The sequence below is a fragment of the Dioscorea cayenensis genome, chromosome 1 (assembly GCF_009730915.1).
Source record: "Dioscorea cayenensis subsp. rotundata cultivar TDr96_F1 chromosome 1, TDr96_F1_v2_PseudoChromosome.rev07_lg8_w22 25.fasta, whole genome shotgun sequence".
Classification (NCBI taxonomy): domain Eukaryota; kingdom Viridiplantae; phylum Streptophyta; class Magnoliopsida; order Dioscoreales; family Dioscoreaceae; genus Dioscorea; species Dioscorea cayenensis.
The window spans coordinates 28,789,730-28,811,974 of record NC_052471.1 but is presented as its reverse complement, the minus strand read 5'-3'; the positions used below and the strand labels follow the sequence as shown (position 1 = coordinate 28,811,974).

General features: G+C 32.9%; 1 protein-coding gene across 1 annotated transcript; it reads right to left on the bottom strand.

Annotated features, from left to right (window-relative positions):
* Window positions 1-8,155: 8,155 nt before the first annotated feature.
* On the bottom strand, window positions 8,156-8,542 carry LOC120258392 (ethylene-responsive transcription factor 14-like). Its single transcript, XM_039265778.1, has one exon. The coding sequence runs from the start codon at window positions 8,540-8,542 to the stop codon at window positions 8,156-8,158; it is 387 nt and encodes a 128-aa protein (XP_039121712.1).
* Window positions 8,543-22,245: the final 13,703 nt, after the last annotated feature.

The following is a 22,245-nucleotide window of genomic DNA, read 5'->3' as shown; positions in this document are numbered from 1 at the left end:
AATTTTAAGTTTTTTTGTTAAGGCTTATGCCTCAGACCGCTTCGAGGCTTATGCCTCGCCTCATAAAAGCAAAACACCTCAAGTACGCTTTCACCTTTTTAAACCTTGCTTACGGGATGGCTTACACTCTTAAGGTTGACTGTAAGGGTTAGCTAGAGGAGCTTACAGGGAATAACATCTGCCCATAAGGGGGGTTGCAAGAGCCAGCCAGAGAAGATTAATATCCAGCACTGACGGCCGTAAACTGGGCTATAACAAGTTTGCTCATAAGGCATTGAACCCATCATCTTCAGCTTCTTATGGCCTAGTTCTTATGCCTGTAAAGCGCCCGCAAGTGAGTAGATATAAAAGATTTGATAAGGATTTTGGACATATCTTTTGAGGGCCAAGCTTAAGAAAAAAGAGGAAAACTTCTTCAGACTTTCTAGAGCAATCCATTGAGGAGAGAAGATTCACCCACCTCATAGGGACATCATTGAAGTCTTCTGGGAGCACCTTGGCGGCATTTATGGAAGCTAGGGGGCAGAATCCATCAGCAATCTCAAGGGGGATTTATGTCTTCAATTATGTCAATTGTTTCTTGTGATTTGCTTGATTGCCCTCCTTTGATGGAGAACTAATTTATAAGTGTTTAGGCATAGATGAACTCTAGGGTTTAAGATTTGATTGGCTATGGTTGTGTATCTTTAATGCTTTTACAATGACTATTAATTACAATCTTTCATTATTGAATTCAATTGTGTGCATCTGTTGTTTTGAATTCTATTGAGGCAAGAGCCCTAGATTTATGTTTGATGAGCTTTTACGACAAGTTGAGAGACTCACCTAGCATAGGAAAGCCATGATTGAAGGGAGTTATGAGTACGCCTAGAGATAGGGTACTTTAGAGTTGAGAGTTCTCCTTCCATAATCCTTTTGAGTGAATTAGAAAGCAATTCCATTCATAATGCAATGGTAAAGAGTTGTTTCGGAGAGAGATCTCAATTCTACTTTGTATGGGATTGAGGGTAGTTATTTTGAGAGGAGGATTGTCTATTTCTTGAATGCTTGTTTATTCTTGTTACGAGTTCATAATGTGCACTATGATCATAGGGTTGTCTGTATTAGCTCCGTATGGGACTAGTTACTACTCACATTGAGAAAGAAGGGTAGTATAATTTATGAGTTCTTTTGGTTCAATTTGGATTACTAGATTTATACATGACTTAACAAACCCAAGAGGAAAACTATGCCCGAATACCCCCTTTTTATGCTTGATTAGCCATATTGTCTTTCATACCTTTGATTCTTATTTTTAGTTTACTTGCATACCTCACTAATTGGATTAGGTTAATTTGCGGATTATAATCAGTACTAGTAATCTCTAGTTCCATGTGGACTGATACCTTGCGCCTTAGCACATTTTATTACTCGATAAGCACATACACTTACATTTTGTGGGTGGCCACAATTCGTCCATATCACCTTTTCTCTTAAGATATTCACTCAATCTCAATGCATCTACACCATTTAAAAGGACCAGGTTTTGTATACATATTAGAGGTCCTAGGAATAGTAGAGGTATTACGTTGAGCACTATTTTCCCTACTTGTAGTTAGTGGTTTCAGTATTGCCACCATTAACTATAAATGAGTTGGGCTTCAGTTGAGATTTTAGGTTGAACAAATAAATAAGCTTAATTTGAATATTTTCTACTCATTTGATCATTCAAAAATGTAAAAGATGATAACGGACTTAATCAAGGTTTGATTAAGAAAACTTCATGGACAAATTAAATTTAGAATTTAATTTTACAAACAGTTTTAGAGAAAAATATTTTAAATCCAAAAATCTAAAGCTCTCCTTATCTCTTCTCTAGTTTTTAAATTTTATTTCTTCCCATTATCACTATTGTGGGTTGCCTTTCTCCATTTGAATCTTGCACAACCTTCTAATGAGTGTAGAATTATACATATTTTCATATCATTAATCGATGCACTTTGCTTTCCTTCTAGCATAAATTATGCTATTTTTGTACTTGGTGTTGTTTCTTTTTGGTTTTGAGTAAGAATTTAGGTACTTGGGATGAAAGGAATGAATGTGGGAGTGAATTGGAGCAAAATGAGGGAAAATGTACATTTTTAGTGAAAAGCACGCTTCAAATATGACTTTGTGAAATGATGTGGTTTTTGTAGTAGTACTACAAGATGCACTGTAGTAGTATTGTAGTTATGTAGAAATTCAACCTGAAATAAGCATGGTAAGGTAGCACAGAGTATGGGCTTGCTTTCATAAGCACGGGCGTACGTAGGCCTTGCTTATTCTTTTTTTTTTTTCATCTATTTGCCAAATTTTGAGCCCTAGGTGCCCAGAATGATTAGCACAAGCATGCTCTACTTGTTTCTAGCAATTAAAAGGGGCAAGACTCTACTATGTTTTGGGGCAATTACCTTTTGGCATAGATGGCGTCTAAGGCTAGGGCTTCATAGAGGATCGAAGAAAACTAATCAAGGAGCAATCCAAGATGGTGATAGTAGTGTTTTGGCATGATATTGAAGATGAAGTTCATAGCCACATTGTGGGAATCCATCATCCACATGAGGAGAGCTAGTATTAAGGGGTGTTTTCCTTATGCTTTCAATCATGTTGAACTCTTTGGATTTTGTTATGGATTTTTAAAGTATGAGTAGCTAAACCTTCTATTGGTGCCTTCGATTGATGAACCTTAGATGAATTTGTAGTTGAATTTCTTTTTAATTATATTGGCTAGTTGATGTGTTTTCTTGTGAATCTTCTATATTTACTTTATGCTTGTATTTGCATGTGTGCAAGCCCCAAATATATATTTGACTTGCATGATTAGGATTGAAAAATCAATTATGTATAGATCCCAACATAGAAGATAGAGGTTGGGTGCACGCTTAGAGTTAGGGTGTATGGTGTCGAACTCTTTGGATTTAAGTTAAACCTAATACTTATGGGATTATGGATAAACCGCCTTGAGAAAGGGGTTAGTTTACTTTAGGAATCTCCATGGTCTACAATCACTCAATACTTAGATAATATAGGAATTCAGTTGGAATATAGTATCAAGGGGATTCATATCCAAGGTATCATGTTCTCAATCTGGTATCTCCCTCAATTTTACCGTCTTTCGTGGTCTCTTGAATAGTTTCTTTTAGTTTAGGTGATTTAGCAACCATCTTTCAACTCACCGGCTAGATAATAAAAAAACAATTAGTACTAGGAGCACCGGTTCTCATGGGATCAACTACCTTACCTTAGGGTACACTTTACTATTTATACGACCCCTATATATATACTTTCAGCTTAGTACGCATAGAGATGGCAATTTGTACCCTACCCGACGGGTATACCCGTACCCGTACCCGGTCAAAGAGGGTATTACCCTCTTTGACCGGGTACGGGTACGGGTACGGGTATTACCCGTTAGTTTTTGAGCGGGTACGGGTCGGGTAAGGGTATGCCCCTACCCTACCCGTACCCTTACCCTTACCCTTACCCGTTGAAGAGGGTACGGGTAAAACCCGTACCCGTACCCTTACCCTCTCATATATATATATAATTTTTTATAAAACTAAACATTTACTCACAATTTACTCAATATCTATTTTCATAGTGATTAATTTGAAAATAATACTTCAAATTTTCTCTTAATATATTATTTTCAATGTTATTTAATTTCTATATTTATATTTGATAATATTATCAAAATTGAATTTTAGATATATATTAAGAATCATAATTAAATTAAAAAATAAACAAATATAAAAATTATAAGAACATCATGAAAAATAAGATACTAATAAAAAATCAATTGGATATAACTTATGAGAACAAAATATTACTAGATATTATTACTAGATATTTATAAAATTTGAAGCTATATAAAATATAAATAGTAGATATATGAAAAAATTTTAAACAAAAACCAAAATGGTTAAACATGAACAAAACAAAAGGTAGAGTTACCATTGAGTCCTAAATAGACGTCATTTTTATGTGATTATATAATTTAAGATAAGCAAATATATATATCAACTTGTAATTTTGAATTTATGGATGTGTTTAAAGATTGTAATATAATGTATAATTAATTTATTTTTATTATTATTTAAATTTAATTCGATAATTTGAACAACGGGTAAGCGGGTACCCTGCGGGTATACCCGTACCCTGCGGGTAAGGGTAAGGGTATGATTTTTTTTACCCTGAAGGGTACGGGTAAGGGTACGGGTATGGGGTAGGGGTTACGGGTACGGGTAAGGGTTTTGGCATACCCTACCCATACCCTACCCGTTGCCATCCCTAAGTACGCATAACAAAGCTCGTATCACCTTCTGAGAAATAACTTTTGTATCTTAGGAAGTGATGGGCCATAGATAAGTTACTCTTTTCCATCCTAGTTTTGGATATCTTTATCTCATAGTCTTCATCTTTGGTCTTGTCACTGCCACAATCTCAGATCGTTAAGACTCATAAGCTTGGCTTGTTATGGTCTAGGTCGAGCTCAAGTTTATTAACTAGGCTTGAATAGAGCTTAAACTTGAGCTGGGGTTGAGTTGGACTAGGCTAACACAAGCTAACCTCATTTACACCCCTAATCTATTGTGTCTAAGAGATTGTTCCAAATGTTAAAAGCAATCCTAACAATATTTATGCTCCACTTCTCCTAGTGTGAACTATTCATGCCCACGCGCTACAAGTGAGAATTATGCTGGATGTCTAGATACGCCAATGTTAAACATTTGATTGAGCCATTTATTTGGGACCTAACTTACTTCTTGGTCTTAAGTAAATTATACGATAGGTTTCAAGTCTAAGTTTTAAGGTGGGCATTGTGCTTTGCTTTTATTATCTCTTTTTTGTGTGTCTCATTGACAAGTTTACTATCTCTTTTATGTAACTACATCAATGCTACATAAACAGTGTCTAATCCCATCTTTTACATTTGGAATAAACACATAGAGAGTGATATATATATATATATATACTTTTTGTTTATAAAAACTTTATCCTAGTATCTTTACTCTTGACTTTTTTCTATCATGCCAGTGGATTTTATCATTAACTTGATGTATTAGTGCAAGATATAGGGTTTAATTTTCTATTAGACAAAATTATTCAAATAAATCTCATATTTTTCCATCAAATATTCTGCTTTTTTTTTTTCCCTATATACTCAACCTCAAATAATGGCCAAAATTTGATGTATTAATTTTAAGATATGGGGTTTAATCTTCTATTAGACTAGATTGTTCAAACAAAGCTCATTCTTTTTCCATCAAATAATCTGCTTTTTCTCTGGTATACTCAACCTCAAATAGTGATGGAATTTTTGTTATTTACTGGCTAAATAAAATTTTTAAAAAAATATAAATATATATGAAAAAGGGATTTATTCAATCACATAGTTTGGGCTTTTAAAATATGGCACATGTATGACAATCTAACTCTACAAAAAGGCTTATTGAATCCGACTTTTCTTATTACATTAATAAATAAAATATTATATACTTAATTATTACTTGAATATCTTAAAAAAACTAACACCTACAAACGAACTTATATGATTATTTGTTTGTTATAAATAGATTCATCGTCCTTGATCCTGTTTCACTTTCAATTGTCATATTCATAAACCATTCTATAACTTTCGCTATGAGCTCTTAAGAGACAAGATGCAAGTTGCTGGCCCACCTTGATCTGGTGAGAGGTGATAGCAAGAGTTACATGTGCCCTGCACATACTTATGCATGGTCCCCATAACCATTAACTAAGTTTGGACTATCTCTATGTATATGAATCTCTATCTATTACATTATATTTGTAGAATCTCCATGTATATCTTGCAACATGCATCTCAACTAATTAGAGCAAAAAGATTATCATGCCATATATAGAGGGATTAAACCATTTCTTGAATGTGAATGAAAGTTAATTAAGGTGATAATTTATTAGAAAAAGACAAAACCTTAAAAATTTACTTAAAACTTTTCTACAGTACTATCATTACATATTATTTGAACATAGACACTCAAATGAGCCCTTGAAAGGGAGAGTAGTGTTTATCTACACGCCATGCATGCATGCATCATCCTCACTGTGATGTTGATATGAGCTTCATTAATGTTGAGCTAGAAGTTTTCTTGAAGTTGACTTTGGAGCTATAAATTAATTATATATAAATTATTTATAACCAAGAAAACATATTCCATACTTTATGTAAGTCAGTATACCTATTACAAATTTTATGGCATTTAGAAAAGTATATGATTACGTTTGGCTGATTTCACCATTTTTTCCTTAGTTTTGAGAAATATATATAAAGCGAAGTTTTTAATTTATGAATTTTCAATCAAAATAAATAAATCCTACATATTAAAATAATTTAAGTGAATAAAGACAAAATAATAGTAGAAAAAATTAGCTCATAAATTATCCTTAAAGTGCATCAAAATTTATCTATTTTAATAATCAATCAATTCTTAATAATTAATTTAAAAAATTACAAAATATCAAGTTAACACACATGGAAGTTTTTCATCATAATTTTTTTTAAAATAAATTTTATTTCAAAACTCTAACCGTAGCAACATCACGATAGTAATGAAAGATCAAAGTTCATTTTTTTTTTAAATATACATACATACATACATATATATATATATATATATATGGCTATAGATTTTATATAAATAACAATACAAGTTAATTTGGCCAAGTTGGGAAAATGCTAGTGATCCAAACAATGGGAAGTCATACTATTCAAAGGTGGTGGAACAACAAAAAATTTGCTTCATCAGTTGTGTCTTGTGTAAAACAGATCAAGTTAAAAATAAATAGAGACGTAAACTAAATAATTTTTGATTGCCAAAGGAACTCCGATCTCGTGGTATAAGTCCCATTGCAAAAAGCATGATTTACTAAAAGTTTATGGCCTAATTTGAAATGCGTTGGATGAATTGGTGGCAAAGGATCCTAGCTAGGCTTTGGGTGTAGGTTTGCCGCTCGCTACTTGTATCAATCGAGTGAGAGCACATGGGTTGGCCGTATTGTTCCTGCTTGCATGCCTTGGGTTGTACTTGCCATTGTCGTGTTTAGTTGAAAAAAAATTTAATTCAAGTTTGCATTTTTATATATGCAATTGTCGTGTTTAGTCTTTTGCTTTCTTCTAAAATTATAGATGTTATACATGTAATAAGATAAATTATAAACCACAAGACAAAAACAACCCTCGAATTACCACTTATCGCTCTTCTAATTAATTTATTGAAAGACTTCGAATTGTGATTGATTATATATATATAATGCGTTACAAAGATAAAATTCAACTCAAATAAAATACTCGTGTTAGCCTAATAGATAGAATCCAAACACAAGTACCCCTTTTTTTGGGTAAGGATTCAATAAAGCTTGATAGTTATTGCTTTTGGTCACTAGAGAGAGAGAGAGAGAGAGAGAGAGAGAGATGCATTTATTAGTACTTCTATATGTAGAAGGAGAGAGAGATTGCTTTTGGTCACTAAAGAGAGAGAGAGAGAGAGAGAGAGAGAGAGATGCATTTATTAGTACTTCTATATGTAGAAGGAGAGAGAGATTGCTTTTGGTCACTAAAGAGAGAGAGAGAGAGAGAGAGAGAGAGAGAGAGAGAGAGATGCATTTATTAGTACTTCTATATGTAGAAGGAGAAACATTAATAAAAAGTACAAAATATGATTTCCTTCCTTGGCTTAGGCTTTCAGTTGCCATCCAAATTGGACTTATATAACTTGAATAAATTAGGGTACTAATAACCTTCACAAACAAAAGAATATGGTCTAATATATCATCTTGCGGCCAACATACGTCTAAGTTGTTTGTGGTCTCTATTCCCCCATTCCTAGTCTATTAATTCTCATCAGAATGAGTTATACATGGTTACACACACACACAAACAATTAATCACAGTCCTAAAGAATTCTCTGGGAATGAATGTAATGCTCATTTTTCATAATTAAAATAATAAAATTTAATAATTGAGAATATATATAATTAAGTAGTAGATAATGTAGTTAATATTAGAAGTTCAGACGTGCATGAAAATTTTAGATAATTTGGCTCTTATTTTATATATGTAATAATGTCTGAACAGCATCCCCATACTGATAATAATTCAGTTCTTCTTATAACCTTTCTCGTTCTCGCCATATTCAAGCATGTCCTCCAACACCTTATCATCTAAGTACTCGAACTCGATCACCTCCTTTTTATTTGCCCCAACAAGTGAAGAAGACGATGCCCCTGACGAAGATGAGCTTCCGCGTTGTAACAGATGAACTTCATTTGGAAAATTCAACACAGCGAGTGAGCCCCTCATAGAATAAGCAGCTCGGTCATAGGCCCTAGCTGCTTCCTCAGCTGTGTCGAAAGTGCCGAGCCAAACCCTGACTCCGTGTCGAGCTGAATCCCTTATTTCTGCTGCAAACTTCCCCCATGGCCGGCGTCGAACTCCCCGGTACTTGACCTCTCCTTCTCCTTTCGATGATCCATCTTGTTCCATGTTTGACAGTTACAAATGGTAGTTAGTTTAGTTCAAGTGAGTAACGAACTCTTGGTTGTGTTTCTTTATTTATAGAGAGGGAAAAGGGACAAATTTGTGAGGGAAAGTGAAAGGGAGTGTGTATATGTGGGGCCCTTTAATTGGGGAGTTGGATTTGGGTTCTTTGTACGTAGATGGGTCAAACTAGAAGATGGCTGGTCAACATGCATAAAGGATCCATATGATATGAGAGCCACAACATTAAGCCTCGTGCTTATTTTTTCTTCATTCCCTCATTCATTGTAAGTTAAAGCCACAAACTCTTCCAAACTTTCTTTAAACGTCTATTCTAGAGTGATGTCATCTCCTCATCACGTTTTCTATTTGTTTTTTTTTTTCTCTCTCTTTCTTTTCAATATTCATGTTTGAATTGCTAGAATTAATGCATTAATTGTTTATGTATACATATATTGAAATTCAACTTCAATTTCAATTATGGATGAACTTTCAACGAGGTAATAGATTATATAAATTTGGTTATTGAAGTAATTTAGTAATTTACTTAAAGAAATAAACTTTTTACTTTTAAATTTGTTTTTATTTGAACATTAATAAAATATTTTGTAGTTTGAAAAATAAAAATTTCATGGGATTTATTAAAACTAGATTTTTTGGATTTGTGCCATGAAAAAATAGAAAAAACATTGCATCAATAAATTACACATGAATTTTTCATCAAAGGAAAAGCTTTAGGCTATATATATGATGGTTAGTGTTTGCTAAGCTAAGCATAATTTTCTAGACTTCATATGTGGAAAGTGCATATCTATAAAGAATGTAACTAAACATCAATACAATGTCCACATGTTCTCCAAAAATATTTTAATTCTAACACAAAGTCTAATTCTAAAAAGTGAGAATATATGTAAGAGCCATGGCTATAAAGTTCTTTCATCTCTAGAAGATTCTCATCCATTGGCTCACTCATAAATAAGAATATATATAGAATCAACTTTATAAGATTACTTTCTTAATTAAATTTACACCTGATTCAGTGAACCACTCAATCATAGAATCTACTTTTAATACAAAATTCTCACCCATTTCATGTTTACAGTGAAATTACTCAAAGAATTTAACCAAAAAAATTGTGTTGGGTTAGGATTGACTTTCACTGTGAAAATTAACGCAAAATTTAATGAAACTTGAATCAGATTTCGCTGAAACTTCAACTATAGTTTTGTCACTTGTTCTTTAATCTTGATGGGGGAGGCATGTTTCAAGCTCTAGACATGCCTAGAAGATCCATGGATAGTGGTAATTTTTGGTGATATTTTCAATTTCTCCGTCTCACATTTCATTTAGTTGGTGGATTTTGTTTGGATGAAAGGAATGTGTGCATCTAGTGTCATTATTCAAGTAGAATTCCGTGGTCTTTGATTTGTTAATAGGAGAGTGTCTTCCCATGCACATTGTGGATTTCTTACTCACTCGCATTGAGAGAGAGACTTTTGCATGTTAAGTTTGGTGCCTAAAGTTTATGATCGATGTATATTGTTTGATTTGCTTACGATAGTTTTCTAATTATTCTCACAAACAAACAAGGAAGAAACTTTGTTTCAATTGCTATTAATTATCACATGAAATCTGTTTTTTCATTAGCAAGTTGATAAAATATTACGATTTTGAACTTTTGAAATTTTCTTGCAACGCAAATTTCTAATTCAAATAAAATCCTTTTAACTTTCCATTTTTAATAATAGTTTGTTGTATATTGCTCTTATAGAGAAGTAAATGGAAAAATGCTGGATCAGAGTAGAACTAAGAGACTGAGAGTAACGTATAAATGTCAGCAGATAGGGCATATATACATTAGAAAAAGATTATCCAAACAAAAAGAAGCAGAGTGATGAGAAGAATGATAATTCATCAAAGTCTGCTAATGTTGTTTAGAATAGTGATTCAAATTGTAGCGATGGGGATTCACTTTCAGTTTTATCAAGTGAACTCTTAGATTCATGGATTTGGGATACGAGATGTTCGTTTTACTTGACTAACAAGGTATAGTTTGATTCGTACACATCAGGTGATCTTGGTTTTGTCTATATGGGCAATGATAAAGCATGTGATATTGTTGAAAAGGGGCAGATCAAAATTCGGATGCATGATGGTGTTGTTTGGACCTTGTGTGATATCTGTCAAACATGTTCCAGAATTAAAAGAGAATCTGATTTTTGGACACTTTGCATGTGAATTGTTTTGACTACAAGACTGATGAGGATTGTATCAGGATAAGTAAAGGTGCATTGATAGTAATGAGAGAGACAAGGAATACATGAAATATCTATAAGCTGATGGGGAATATAGTTATAGATGGAGTTGTAGTTGCAGAATCAAAACATTATAGTGCACTTTTATGGCACATGCAATCATGGTGAAAGTGTTATAATTGTGTAATACCTTGGTTTAAGGCTGGATCTAACCTAAGGGGTAGTTTGATAAATTTTTGATTCTTCGTGAGTAAAATAGTAATTTTGTATGCTAATGAGAATATTAATTTAGGAGAGGAATGTTAACCGAGTTCGAATGTGTAAAATTATAAAAGAATAGAGCCATTAGGTTTAATATCTCCAATAATGTCATAATAGGTTAATTTTGTGAGTCTACCGAGGTGTTTTTACAAATTAACTTAAATGAGATTTTAATGTCTTAAGAACCTTAGTTACTATAGTGATTTCTCGCTTCCATAAGTTGCCGCACCCAATTTCTTTCCTCACCCCTCTCCTTCTCGATTTGCAGGTTCAAGGTGAGAAGATTTAGGTTTTCTTCTAAGTGGTAAGACGCTGATTTCCTTGCATTTATCTCTTGAAAACATAGATCTTTTATTTATTCTTTGGTTTCACTTTTCTTCTTGATTTCACAGGATTTTAGAAGTGGAAAGGAGACTTAGAAGAGAATTTTAGAAATAAAAGAAAAACTTGAGTTTTAAGGTTAGACTTAGAGAATATCTTATTGTGATTGGTTTTGATTTATGTGTTTTGGGAATTCATGATTTACTTTTTTGAAGAGAACTTGATGGTATTATATTGATTATATTTGAATTTCTACATCAGTTTTGTGTGTTAATTATTGAATTGAATTAGTAAATGTGATTGATGATGGTGATGTGTTTCATGGTTGGTTAATGTTTGTGAAGTGTTGAAAAATCGTATTTTATGCATAGTAGGTATATTTAGATTAACCTGCTTCTTTTCTATAGGTATATTTAGATTAACCTGCTTCTTTTCCGTTAGGCTAAGTTTTGAGTAAGCCTTGGGTTGGTTTAGTCAATTGACCCAGCTCAATTCAATTGAACCTAGTTCGGTTCATTGACCCGGTTCAATTCAATTGAACCAGTTTGGTTCAAGTCGTTGAGGTTGAACAGGTTCAATCAAATTGAACTGACCTAGTTCAAGCAAATTGAGCCCGATTTTGGTTGGTTTGATTCTAAATTGGATTGGTTCAACTTTACTTGAAGCTAGTTTGAGTATAATTAGTGGTTTTGAACTGAAATGGCATCCAGATAGGTTAATTGGATTAGATTTCAAATCAAAATAGACTTAACCATTCATGCATTGCATATCAGATAGCATTTTCATTTTTATTTTTAGATTTATACTGAGTTAAACTTGGTATAGGTGGTGAATCTTAGCTAAGGGCACTCACGGAGGAGCACTACGTATAAGCTCTTAGACCTACGTGTCTAAGCACTATGAGTGGATATCCCTCCCTAATAATGATTTTATAATGGTTTTACTGTTTGTTTACTCTAGACCTTGTTTCATATTTTGCTATTTTTTAGAGATTAAATTTTTGTCATTTTAATACAAATGAATATGATATTTATAAATGGTTTTTATAGTATCTTTTCATAATGTGATTTCTATTGGGCTTGTAGATATACTTTGAAAATGTGATATAAAATAAAAAGAAACTATTTTATGTGATATACTTAAAATGAAATTATATGAATTTATTTACTGCAATTATGTATATGTATGGTGATCCTGTATAATGGTGACCACGAGTCTGTGAGTTGACTACTGCACTAGCGATCTCCAAGGTTTTGCTTAGTGAGAGGCTGTGTGCATGGTTAACTTGCTGATATTAGTTACCCATTCAGGAGGCACGAAGGGAATTTGATTTGGGAGTGGGTGGGTACCCCCACTAATTCTGAGATACGCGCTTCACCACATGAGTGAACTCAGAGTCCAACTTCAAGGTGGGTTTGTTTTCATGTTTAAAAATGTGTAACTGGCCTTTTCAGTCCCACACCTAATCGCGACGGCGGTTTAGTTTGGGAACAATTTCTTGGCATGCAAGCTTTCTGATATTGGATTTTATATAGAGTTGAACTTATTACATTATGGAAGACTTGTTTATCGGTATCATTTCTTGTTTTAAGATTATTCTTGAAATATGTAATTGAAATGTATACTACAACAAAAAAGGGTTTATGTGACATTTGTCATATGTCCTAAAATAGCCAACAACCATTGGAATACTCTATACCAACTTTTGTAACAAATGTCGATTATATATTGCTATTGCCACACTCGGTATACTTTGTTGTGCATTTTCAAGAAACTTAGATATCTATATATTCTGACATTGTGATATTTTCCCAACATTTGTAAACAATCTCAATGTGGATTTTATTCCAACATTTGTATATGGCTTGCGCAATAATTTTTTTTATTTTACAACATTTGCAAATGTCGCCATAAGATTTTATCACATTACTTTTGAAATATTGCAACATTTATAATTATTTTTATAGAGATTATATAGTAACATTATTAAAGGTCTCATAAATAACTTATATCAACCTTTTTATAAAACATTGGTTTAACAAAATAGCAATTATAAATCACAATTTAAGTCAATATTTATAAATCTTGGTAAAAGTTATTCATCATATCTAATTTTGAAATTAAATGTTATTTATAACAAGAATTATTTAGTAACATTTGTTAAATGTCTCTTAAAAGTCTTATATTGACATTTTATAATTGTTGTTTTAACTATATAGTATTTGTGGATACCAAGGAAATGCAACATTCACAATTGTATGTTTACATCACCGAACCTCATAAATATTGTATTTTTACATTATCTTCTTGCTCTCATGATTTCTCTTGCAATTGTCTACTATTGTCAACATGTTCGAAAGCACAATGAGAAATCTATGAAAATCACATAAATCAATTATATATTTCATACGAGTATTGATGAGGGAAATGATTTATGGTTACGTTATTGAACTTTCCTCTATCTTTACTTTGACCCTTGAATGAAAAAGAGGTTTGATATATTCTATGAATAAACAAGAAGCCTACAAATTAAAATAATCTCTAAGTTTGATCTTTATTTGATAATTGTATAATTAAACATATTTTGTATTATTTTCTATATTTAATTAGAAAGTATTGAAGTATTTATTTGAAAGATAGTACTTAACATGGTAAAAAATTGATTCTAGGTCACAGATAGTGCATAATGGGCAAGAGGGAGCCAAAAGAAGTAATTTTGAGCCAAAAGAGCATAATGGGGTTACTAAACTATCATTTAGGGCCAGAATCCTCAAACAGGAGACCTTGCAGGCATGCTTATGCGCATAAGTAGGGGCATAGTTGCCAGACAGAAGGGTTTACATGCATTACTTATGCTTTTAAGCATAGGCATAAGGGTTAGACTGAGGAATTTAGGGACATGTCATATGCCCATAAGGAAGTTTACAAGCACTATACATGGAAGCTTATATTCCAACACTTACCGTAGTAAGTTAGACCGTAACACCCAGTCAAAATACCTTACAAGCGCAGTTTATGGATGTAAGATGTTTATAATGTACCAAACTCCTTATCTCCATTTCCTTCGGGTCTTGTTCTTACGCCGGTAAGTAACCTGTAAGAGGTCAGGTATAAAAGGTTTGAGTGAGGGTTTTTGGGAAATCTCTTGGTGGCCAAGCAAAAGGAAGAGATGAGCAAGAGTTCAGGCTTTTCCCCGTAACCAAATCAGTTGGGGAGCTTCATCCACAATCTAGGATACCAAGGAAGCCGTTAAGAAGAGTGCTAGGTGGTGTTTGTGGAGGATTTGTGGGAGATTCATCGGTAATATGGGACGGAGAAGTTTGAAGGAGTTTTAATATTTTCTTTTTTTGTTCTTATTGGATTATATGATTCTTCTCTATGAATGGAGAACTAAAATTTATGGTGTTTGGCATATTTAGAACCTAGGGTTTACTTTTTGATGACATTGGTTGTAGACATTCAATCTTGTATCAATTTTTCTATTGCAATGTCATACTTTTGAATTCAATTGTGTATTTTAGTATTTATCTTGTCCTGAACTCTATCTTAGTGAGAGCCGAGAATTTCTTGATTAATGCACATGAATGATGTATCGAGAGTCCACAGTGTATAGCTAGGCATACTACAATTAAAGAGAACTACGAGTTTGCTTAGAAATAGGGTACTTCGGAATTGAGAATTCTCTCCTTCTTTTGAATGAGTTAACATTAGGATTCCAACCGTAATGCAATCATAGAGAGCGAGGATTAGGAAGAGATTCCAATCATACTTTGTATGGGATTATGGCCAATAGCTTCGAGAGAAGGATTGGCTATTCATTAAATCTGTGTTGACTTGTCTAGAAAAAGTTCACTAATGTACTGCAGTCATAGGGTAGTTTGTATCAGCATCGTATGGGATTAGATGTTGTTCACCTTGAGAAAGGGGGCAATATGATTTAGGAAGTCTCTCGATTTAATTGTATTGCAACATTCAGTGTAACTTTGTATAGAGCTTAATCAAAACCCTAGGGGAAACCTATGCATGAACATTTCTCTTTCATGATTGACTGACCTTTTATTTTCAGAATAGCTTCTAGTTTTTACTCTTGAATTGACACCTTCGATCTTAGTTTAGGCTAATTAACGAGTCTTGAATTATTACTAGTGCTTCTTAGTTCCTCGTGAATCGCTACCCTATTTCAGGTGCACTTTACTACTTGATTAACCCGTGCACTTGTGTCTTAGGTGGCATTAGTCCCTATCACTATTTTATTTTTTTTTTAATTCTAGAATCTATATATATTGACATTTTTTTTTATTTTAAAGAACTAAGGTGATTGAATGTTGGTGATAGAAAATTGCCATCTTCAATGCATATGAATCTTTTATGATTACTTTTCTAGTGATCATGTTGTTTTACAACTAATTAATTAATTAATTGATTAATGTATTTAACTTTTGATTTATTAAACAAAAAGTTTCTTTAGGTCAATGAAATTCCGAGTATATATTATACATGGTCATGGTCTTCCATTTGTGGTAATGAGTATATGGACCCTTCTATGCTCGTTCATACCATTCTTTATTCTTAATCTAGAATACTATATATATATATATATATTATCTCTAGCAACAAGAAGATGCTTAACCTGCATGGTTGCACTTTTATCAAAAGTTCATGTCTTGACTCACTCAAGAACATATTCCATGAAGTTATATATATAGCTAAATATATGGTCCATGATCTCATTGCCGTTGGTTTTAATTTTAGAACCTTCTTGTCCTTAATTTGCTTTCTTTAATTATCCCCTTCCATATTTAATTAACTTCTCTTCTCGCCAAATGTTCTAAAGCATATGCCATATATATGTAATAAGTGGTCTAAATCAAGCGTTAGTTATATATATATATATATAATAAGTGGTCTAAATCAAGCATTAGTTATATATATATATATAATAAGTGGTCTAAGAAGATCATTGTTGATATTTAGAACCTCGCAAGAACCTTCTTCTGCTCTTTACTCATAGTTATGAGCTATAACAGTGGATCATTGAACATTGAATTTCATAAAAGAGAGGATTACCTTATTAATGAGACAAACTTCTATTGTGAAGCATAGATTCAGTACCAAGCCTATAAAGTCTTGTTGTAGCTTTTCTTCATGAAAAAGATGTCCATGTGATCTGAATCATAGAAAATTAGTACTTCCTTTCTTTACTTGGCTTGATTTGGAATTATTGGCAGTGAGCAATTAAGCTTGCATCATGCTTACAGCTATCATTATTAATTACCAAATTGGGTGAAGTTTATTTTACTTTTCCCATACTAAGTGAGATTAAATTACTATTATTTTTAATAAAGGTGTTGCTTAGGCTCAAATACAATTTTAGTTCTCTTGCTCTGTATTATTCACTTTAGTTGTTTGTATATATATATATATATATATTCAATATGCCTCTAAATTTTATTTATTTTTTGTTTGTTATTTTTGTCCCTCATAATGGCATGTGGCTAACACTTGTCAATTTACCACAAGGGAATATTTCATGAGTTATTTTAATTAAATAAAAAAATAATTATATTTTGGATTGTACATCCAAAATTAATCCCACAGAATCAGTTAAAAATAAAACATATAACAAAATACTGGGTTAAAAAAATACACTTAAACCAAAAAAACTGGGATAGTTTTGTCACCAAAGTTAATTTTTTTATGTCTCAATTGCTTGAATTTTTATTGAAGTTGATATAAATTTGTTGTGAATTGAACATCAAAGAAATATTTAATAGGTGTAATACAATTAAATCTTCAGTGTAAGTTATCCATCTTATCCCTTAAATTCTTCTATTCTAATTTAAATGAAATGAATCCTTCTATTAATTGAAACTAGCAAAAGTAGCCTAGAAACTAACGCTTGTTGGGTTTTCGGTCCATCGCTGATGTGGCTTTCCTCCATTAAAAAATTATTAAAAATTAAAAAAATTATCAAACCGATACTTCACCTGGTGGCTTTTTTTTTTAAATATTACAAAAAAAAAATATTTACTAAATTACGTATGTTTGGATTATTTACCAAAATACGCAGGTTGGTGGATAACGGTAAAATTTTCTCCGTTTTCAGTTTTTTTTATATTTTTTTTATTTTAAAATATAGAAAACGGGAGAGTTTCTCCAGTTTTCATTTTTTTTCTCCCGTTTTCATAATTTTTTAAATTTTTTTAATAAAAGAAAAAGGAAAACGGGAGTTCCCGTTTTTTAAAAAAAAACTGTGTAGTTGCTAGTTGTTAGGTCTTAAAAGAATTATTTTTATATAATTAATTTTTTAATTAAAAAATAATGGTTGATATATATATATATATATGTATATATATATTAACATTTTATTTTTGTTTCTCTGTTTTCTTGTTTGGCTTTTCAGCTTTTTCCAAAAACAACAATCAAGGACAAGAGAGCTTTATCTGTTTTAGGCTTTTAATAAAAAAAAAAGGCTCCTGTTTTCCTTTTTTTATTAAAAAAATTTTAAAAATTTTGAAAACGGGAGAGTTTCTCCCATTTTCATAATTTTTTAATTAAAAAAAATGAAAACGGGAGAAACTCTCCCATTTTCTATATTTTAAAATAAAAAAAAATTAAAAAAAAGCTGAAAACGGGGAAAATTTTACCGTTTTCCACCCACCTGCGTATTTTGGTAAATAATCCCAAACATGCGTAATTTTGTAAATATTTTTTTTTTGTAATATTTTTTAAAAAAAGCCTCACCTGGTGGCAAGGTGCAAGCATCGCATATCATCTGTTTTGGGGATGGTGCCTCAACGGATGTGTAGCTGTCATGCCCCAACTTGCAGGCCTTGGGCCGCAATAACCATCGCGACAACTTAAGGATGGACATCCAAGCCACTCAACCCTCGAGTCGACACAAGGCTGACCAACACCTGAAATTTTACAATCTTGAATAGAGTCCATACATAGAAGTATCCAATGCTACGGAGTACAAATATACACAAGGAAAGCTATGCACTCAACAACAAAGTAAAAAGGAATTCAAAAGTTAAATAAGACATCGCACCACCAACTTGATTTATGAAGTAGAACAACTGAGAACAACACAAATTTTCAAGCCCAACTTTGTTAATGGATTTATGAATATTATACAATGCAAGTATGCTCAGAGATACAAATACACAAGTCCAAAGATGAAACCAATACCACCAGCTATGCCCAACACTTCACCAAGCCGCATCGCCAATAGAACCTGAAATCTAAAAAAGGGGAAAGAGTGAGGGTGAGCAACCTAGGTTACTCAATGAGTGGTTTAGCACATAACTGAATAGAATAGACCAAAATAATCTAAGAATGATATAAAACTAAGCTTTTCCAATGATATAAAATGATTAGAATAGCATAAAACTGAATAGACATATGCAATAATACCAATGATAGCATAAGAAAGTCTTTTCCTCAACTAGGGTTTTCAACAATAAATTCTCGAAATACAAAACACAGATTTTCAACCCTAAAACAAGTTGAACATCTAGCCGAGCTTTTACAATAATACAAATAGATCAGAACATTTTAGTATATAGAACAACATATATAATACGAGTTTCAAAATTTATAAAACATAATATTCATCGCTAAATCAAATTTGTGAGAGACTGCCTTTCTAAGAGTGATAGCTGGGCTTCACCCCCTCATCACAAATCTAAAATAGCAATAAAAATAATACAAAACATAATACTCATCATCAAATCAATTTTCCAATGAATGAAGTTTTGTGAGAGACTACCATCTCAAGAGCGAAAACTGGGCTTCACTTCCTCATGAGAGACTACCCTCTCAAGATAGACAGCTGGGTTTCGCCCTCTTATCACAATCCAAGATAACAAGGATCTTTTACAACAAAAACCGGATTTAAGTCCCAATCAATTGATCAATGGTCTTGAAAACTTTGAAAACTCTAGCCATGGCCGCGGCTAAGTTCAAAGCCATCAAGGTTCTCGTACCCTTGATGTTGACCCATCGATCCACTGCATGGTGACCCCGGCTTCCCAATTAATATCCAATCAAGGGTTTACACTCCCAACTGAACTAGACCAATAACTTAGCCGGTCCTTCACGCCACCTCAACAGGCTGGTCGTGAAGTTGCCTATTACAGTAGGATATCACCAACCAAAGCAATGCAATACATGCATACCTTATCAAAGAGTCCATAATCAGGACAACCTTCAAATATCCAGAATAAAATGCCATTTCAACATTTGCCAATGTTAGAAGCATGATATAATATCCAAAGTCTTATAAACCAATCCAAATCCAAATAAAGGCACAATCAATAACATTTTCATTCAAACATCAAGAATTCCAATATGAATAAATAAGATAGAAGTTCATGTTCGAGTTGTTCAATAAGCATGAATAATTTCATCAACAACAAGGGCTCTCCGATATAAATCCACCGAAATAAAAATCTTTCCAAATTGATCAACATCTCACATTAAGTAAGATGAAACCACGAATAAATCTCAATCGCATAAAACGGACATTGGAATCATATTCTATTTAGAAATATGCAATAAGAAAACCCACTCACAACTTTGGTAAAACAAAATTCCCTAAAGTTCTAATCCTTCGCCAGCTTCTCGTCTTGAGGTGAGCTCTCACCTCCTAGCCGTAGCACCAATACAAACAACAAACAAGAGTTAAACCAAACAAACCACAACGAATGAAACCCTAGGTTTCACTAATGACAAGCAACCCTAAATCGACTCTAGGGTTAACTCAAAACTAGGTTTCAAGGTTACCAATGAATTCCTAAAAATTGGGGCTTCACTCTAGCCCAAGGAACTCAGCAAATCAATCAAAATCAACTAGTGCTACAATAATTCTGAAAACAAGTAAGAAGAAGATCCTAGGATTCCACTAGATTGAAGGAATACAAATCAAAGAAAACACTCCTTTCAAGATCCACTGACAATAACCAAGAAGAAGAACAAGGATCAAGCTCCAAAATGAACCCACAATTCAACCCTAGCTTCAACTATCCACTGAGAGGAAAGAGGGAGAGGAAGAGCTTACCTGGAGCAAAGAGGAGATTGAAGTCTAAGATCTACAATCAAGCCCAAGAAATCCTCCAAAACTAGTCCTTAAAATCCAAAGAAAGGTAGAAGATGAGAGGTGAAGAGAATGAGGGAGTTAGGGAGAAGAAAACACAAGAAAAGGCATCAAAACTGGCTTAAAAAGACCCAACTCACGCATGTACAGCTTGGTGTGCTACCCACACACTAGGATGCACACCCCATTGCCTAGGGTGTGGCCTCCTGTGCGGCCGCACAGCCCCCGAGAGGGGCTGTGTGGCCTGTGCAAAGCCCGCACACACTCTGTACGACCTGTAAACAGCCCACACAACACTTAAATTTTTGAAATACGGCCCGAAATACTCGACAAAAGGCATCAGACTCAAAACAAGAAGAATTCAACCAAGACATCAAACCAACACACAAGAAAAGACCGAAATCTCTCACTCTACACAAGATCGGGAAATGTAAAGAGGATAACGAAGCAACGGTGAATGCTATTGAGGGGGTGTATGCAAATGTAAAGATAGAGTAAGAGCGTGATGAGGATTGCTGTGAAAAGGGTTGTGATAAAGCTTAACATGATCTTGATGCTCAGCATGATTTCTTTTATATTTTAAAAATTTTTAAATAATATTTTAATGAAAAAAGCCACGCTAGCTGTAGTAGACCGAAAAATAACATTTACTTTCTGTGCTGGTTTTACCAATTTCAAATAATAAAAAAATTTAATCAATTCAAATTAGAATAAAAGGACTCAAAAAAAAAAGATTGATAAATTAAATAGACCACTTGGAATATTACACATTAAGAAATAGACCGAAGATATATAAATCATAGTATGTGACATTAAGATGACGTAACATCACATCACTAGGTAGAGTCTTACACATCTTTTAATCAATTTTGATGTGATAAAACTAATAAAAACCTTGTGTCTTTTTAGTACTTCCATGGCTGATCTGAAAAATAGCATCTGCTTCTTTCAGCAAAACAACCATTTCAATCAAGTACTACAAACCACACATTAGATTAAATGGAAGAATAAAAAAATAATTAAAAATAACACTCTTGAGATAAGTCAAAACTACACATAAAGAGGACACAATCTTAGAGGTACTTATAAAGGAAAATGAACTAAAGGTCCCTGAAAGTTTCAAAATTTCTAAAACAGACCCTCTGACATTTGAATTTCTTAGTCAGACCATTCTTTTTTGACATCTCACTTTTCAGTTACTGCCGTTCACTCTGTCAATTTATTCATCTTACAATATGTACTTCCAGCTTAATATGCATAGTTTTCGTTTAACATTGCGTGTTTACGTGTAACCACATAAGATTGCACTTAATATATAGCACCTTTTCATTCAATATTTGTTCTTGCTGTTTAATGTTTGACCCTTTTGTTTAATATTATGAGTTTTTGCTTAAAAATCTGAGGGGCATTTCAATGAATGTTAGTTACCTTTATAACAGAACGACTGAAAAGTAAGCTGTAAAAAAAAGATTTTTTGGGAATACCCAAATTTGGATGGACGATCTGTGAATAAGTGAAACTTGAAGTGACTTCGAAGGTTTTCCTAGTACTTATAATTGCACGCTGATGGCAAAGCAAGCCAAATAGCTGTACGAACATGAGAGGGAAGTAGAAAAATCCTTCTTTGAGAACTAGTTTAATAAATTTGGAAGAAATTTCTAACTTTTTAATTTTGTTATAATCTAAATATCAAAAATACTCTTTTATTAGTAAACACAATTCACCAAACCACCTACACATTAGTGATGGATAATATCACAAAATATACAACACAA

Bases quoted from the DNA above. Each gene is read 5' to 3' on its own strand.
- LOC120258392 (XM_039265778.1), bottom strand. From the start codon at position 8,542: ATGGAACAAGATGGATCATCGAAAGGAGAAGGAGAGGTCAAGTACCGG.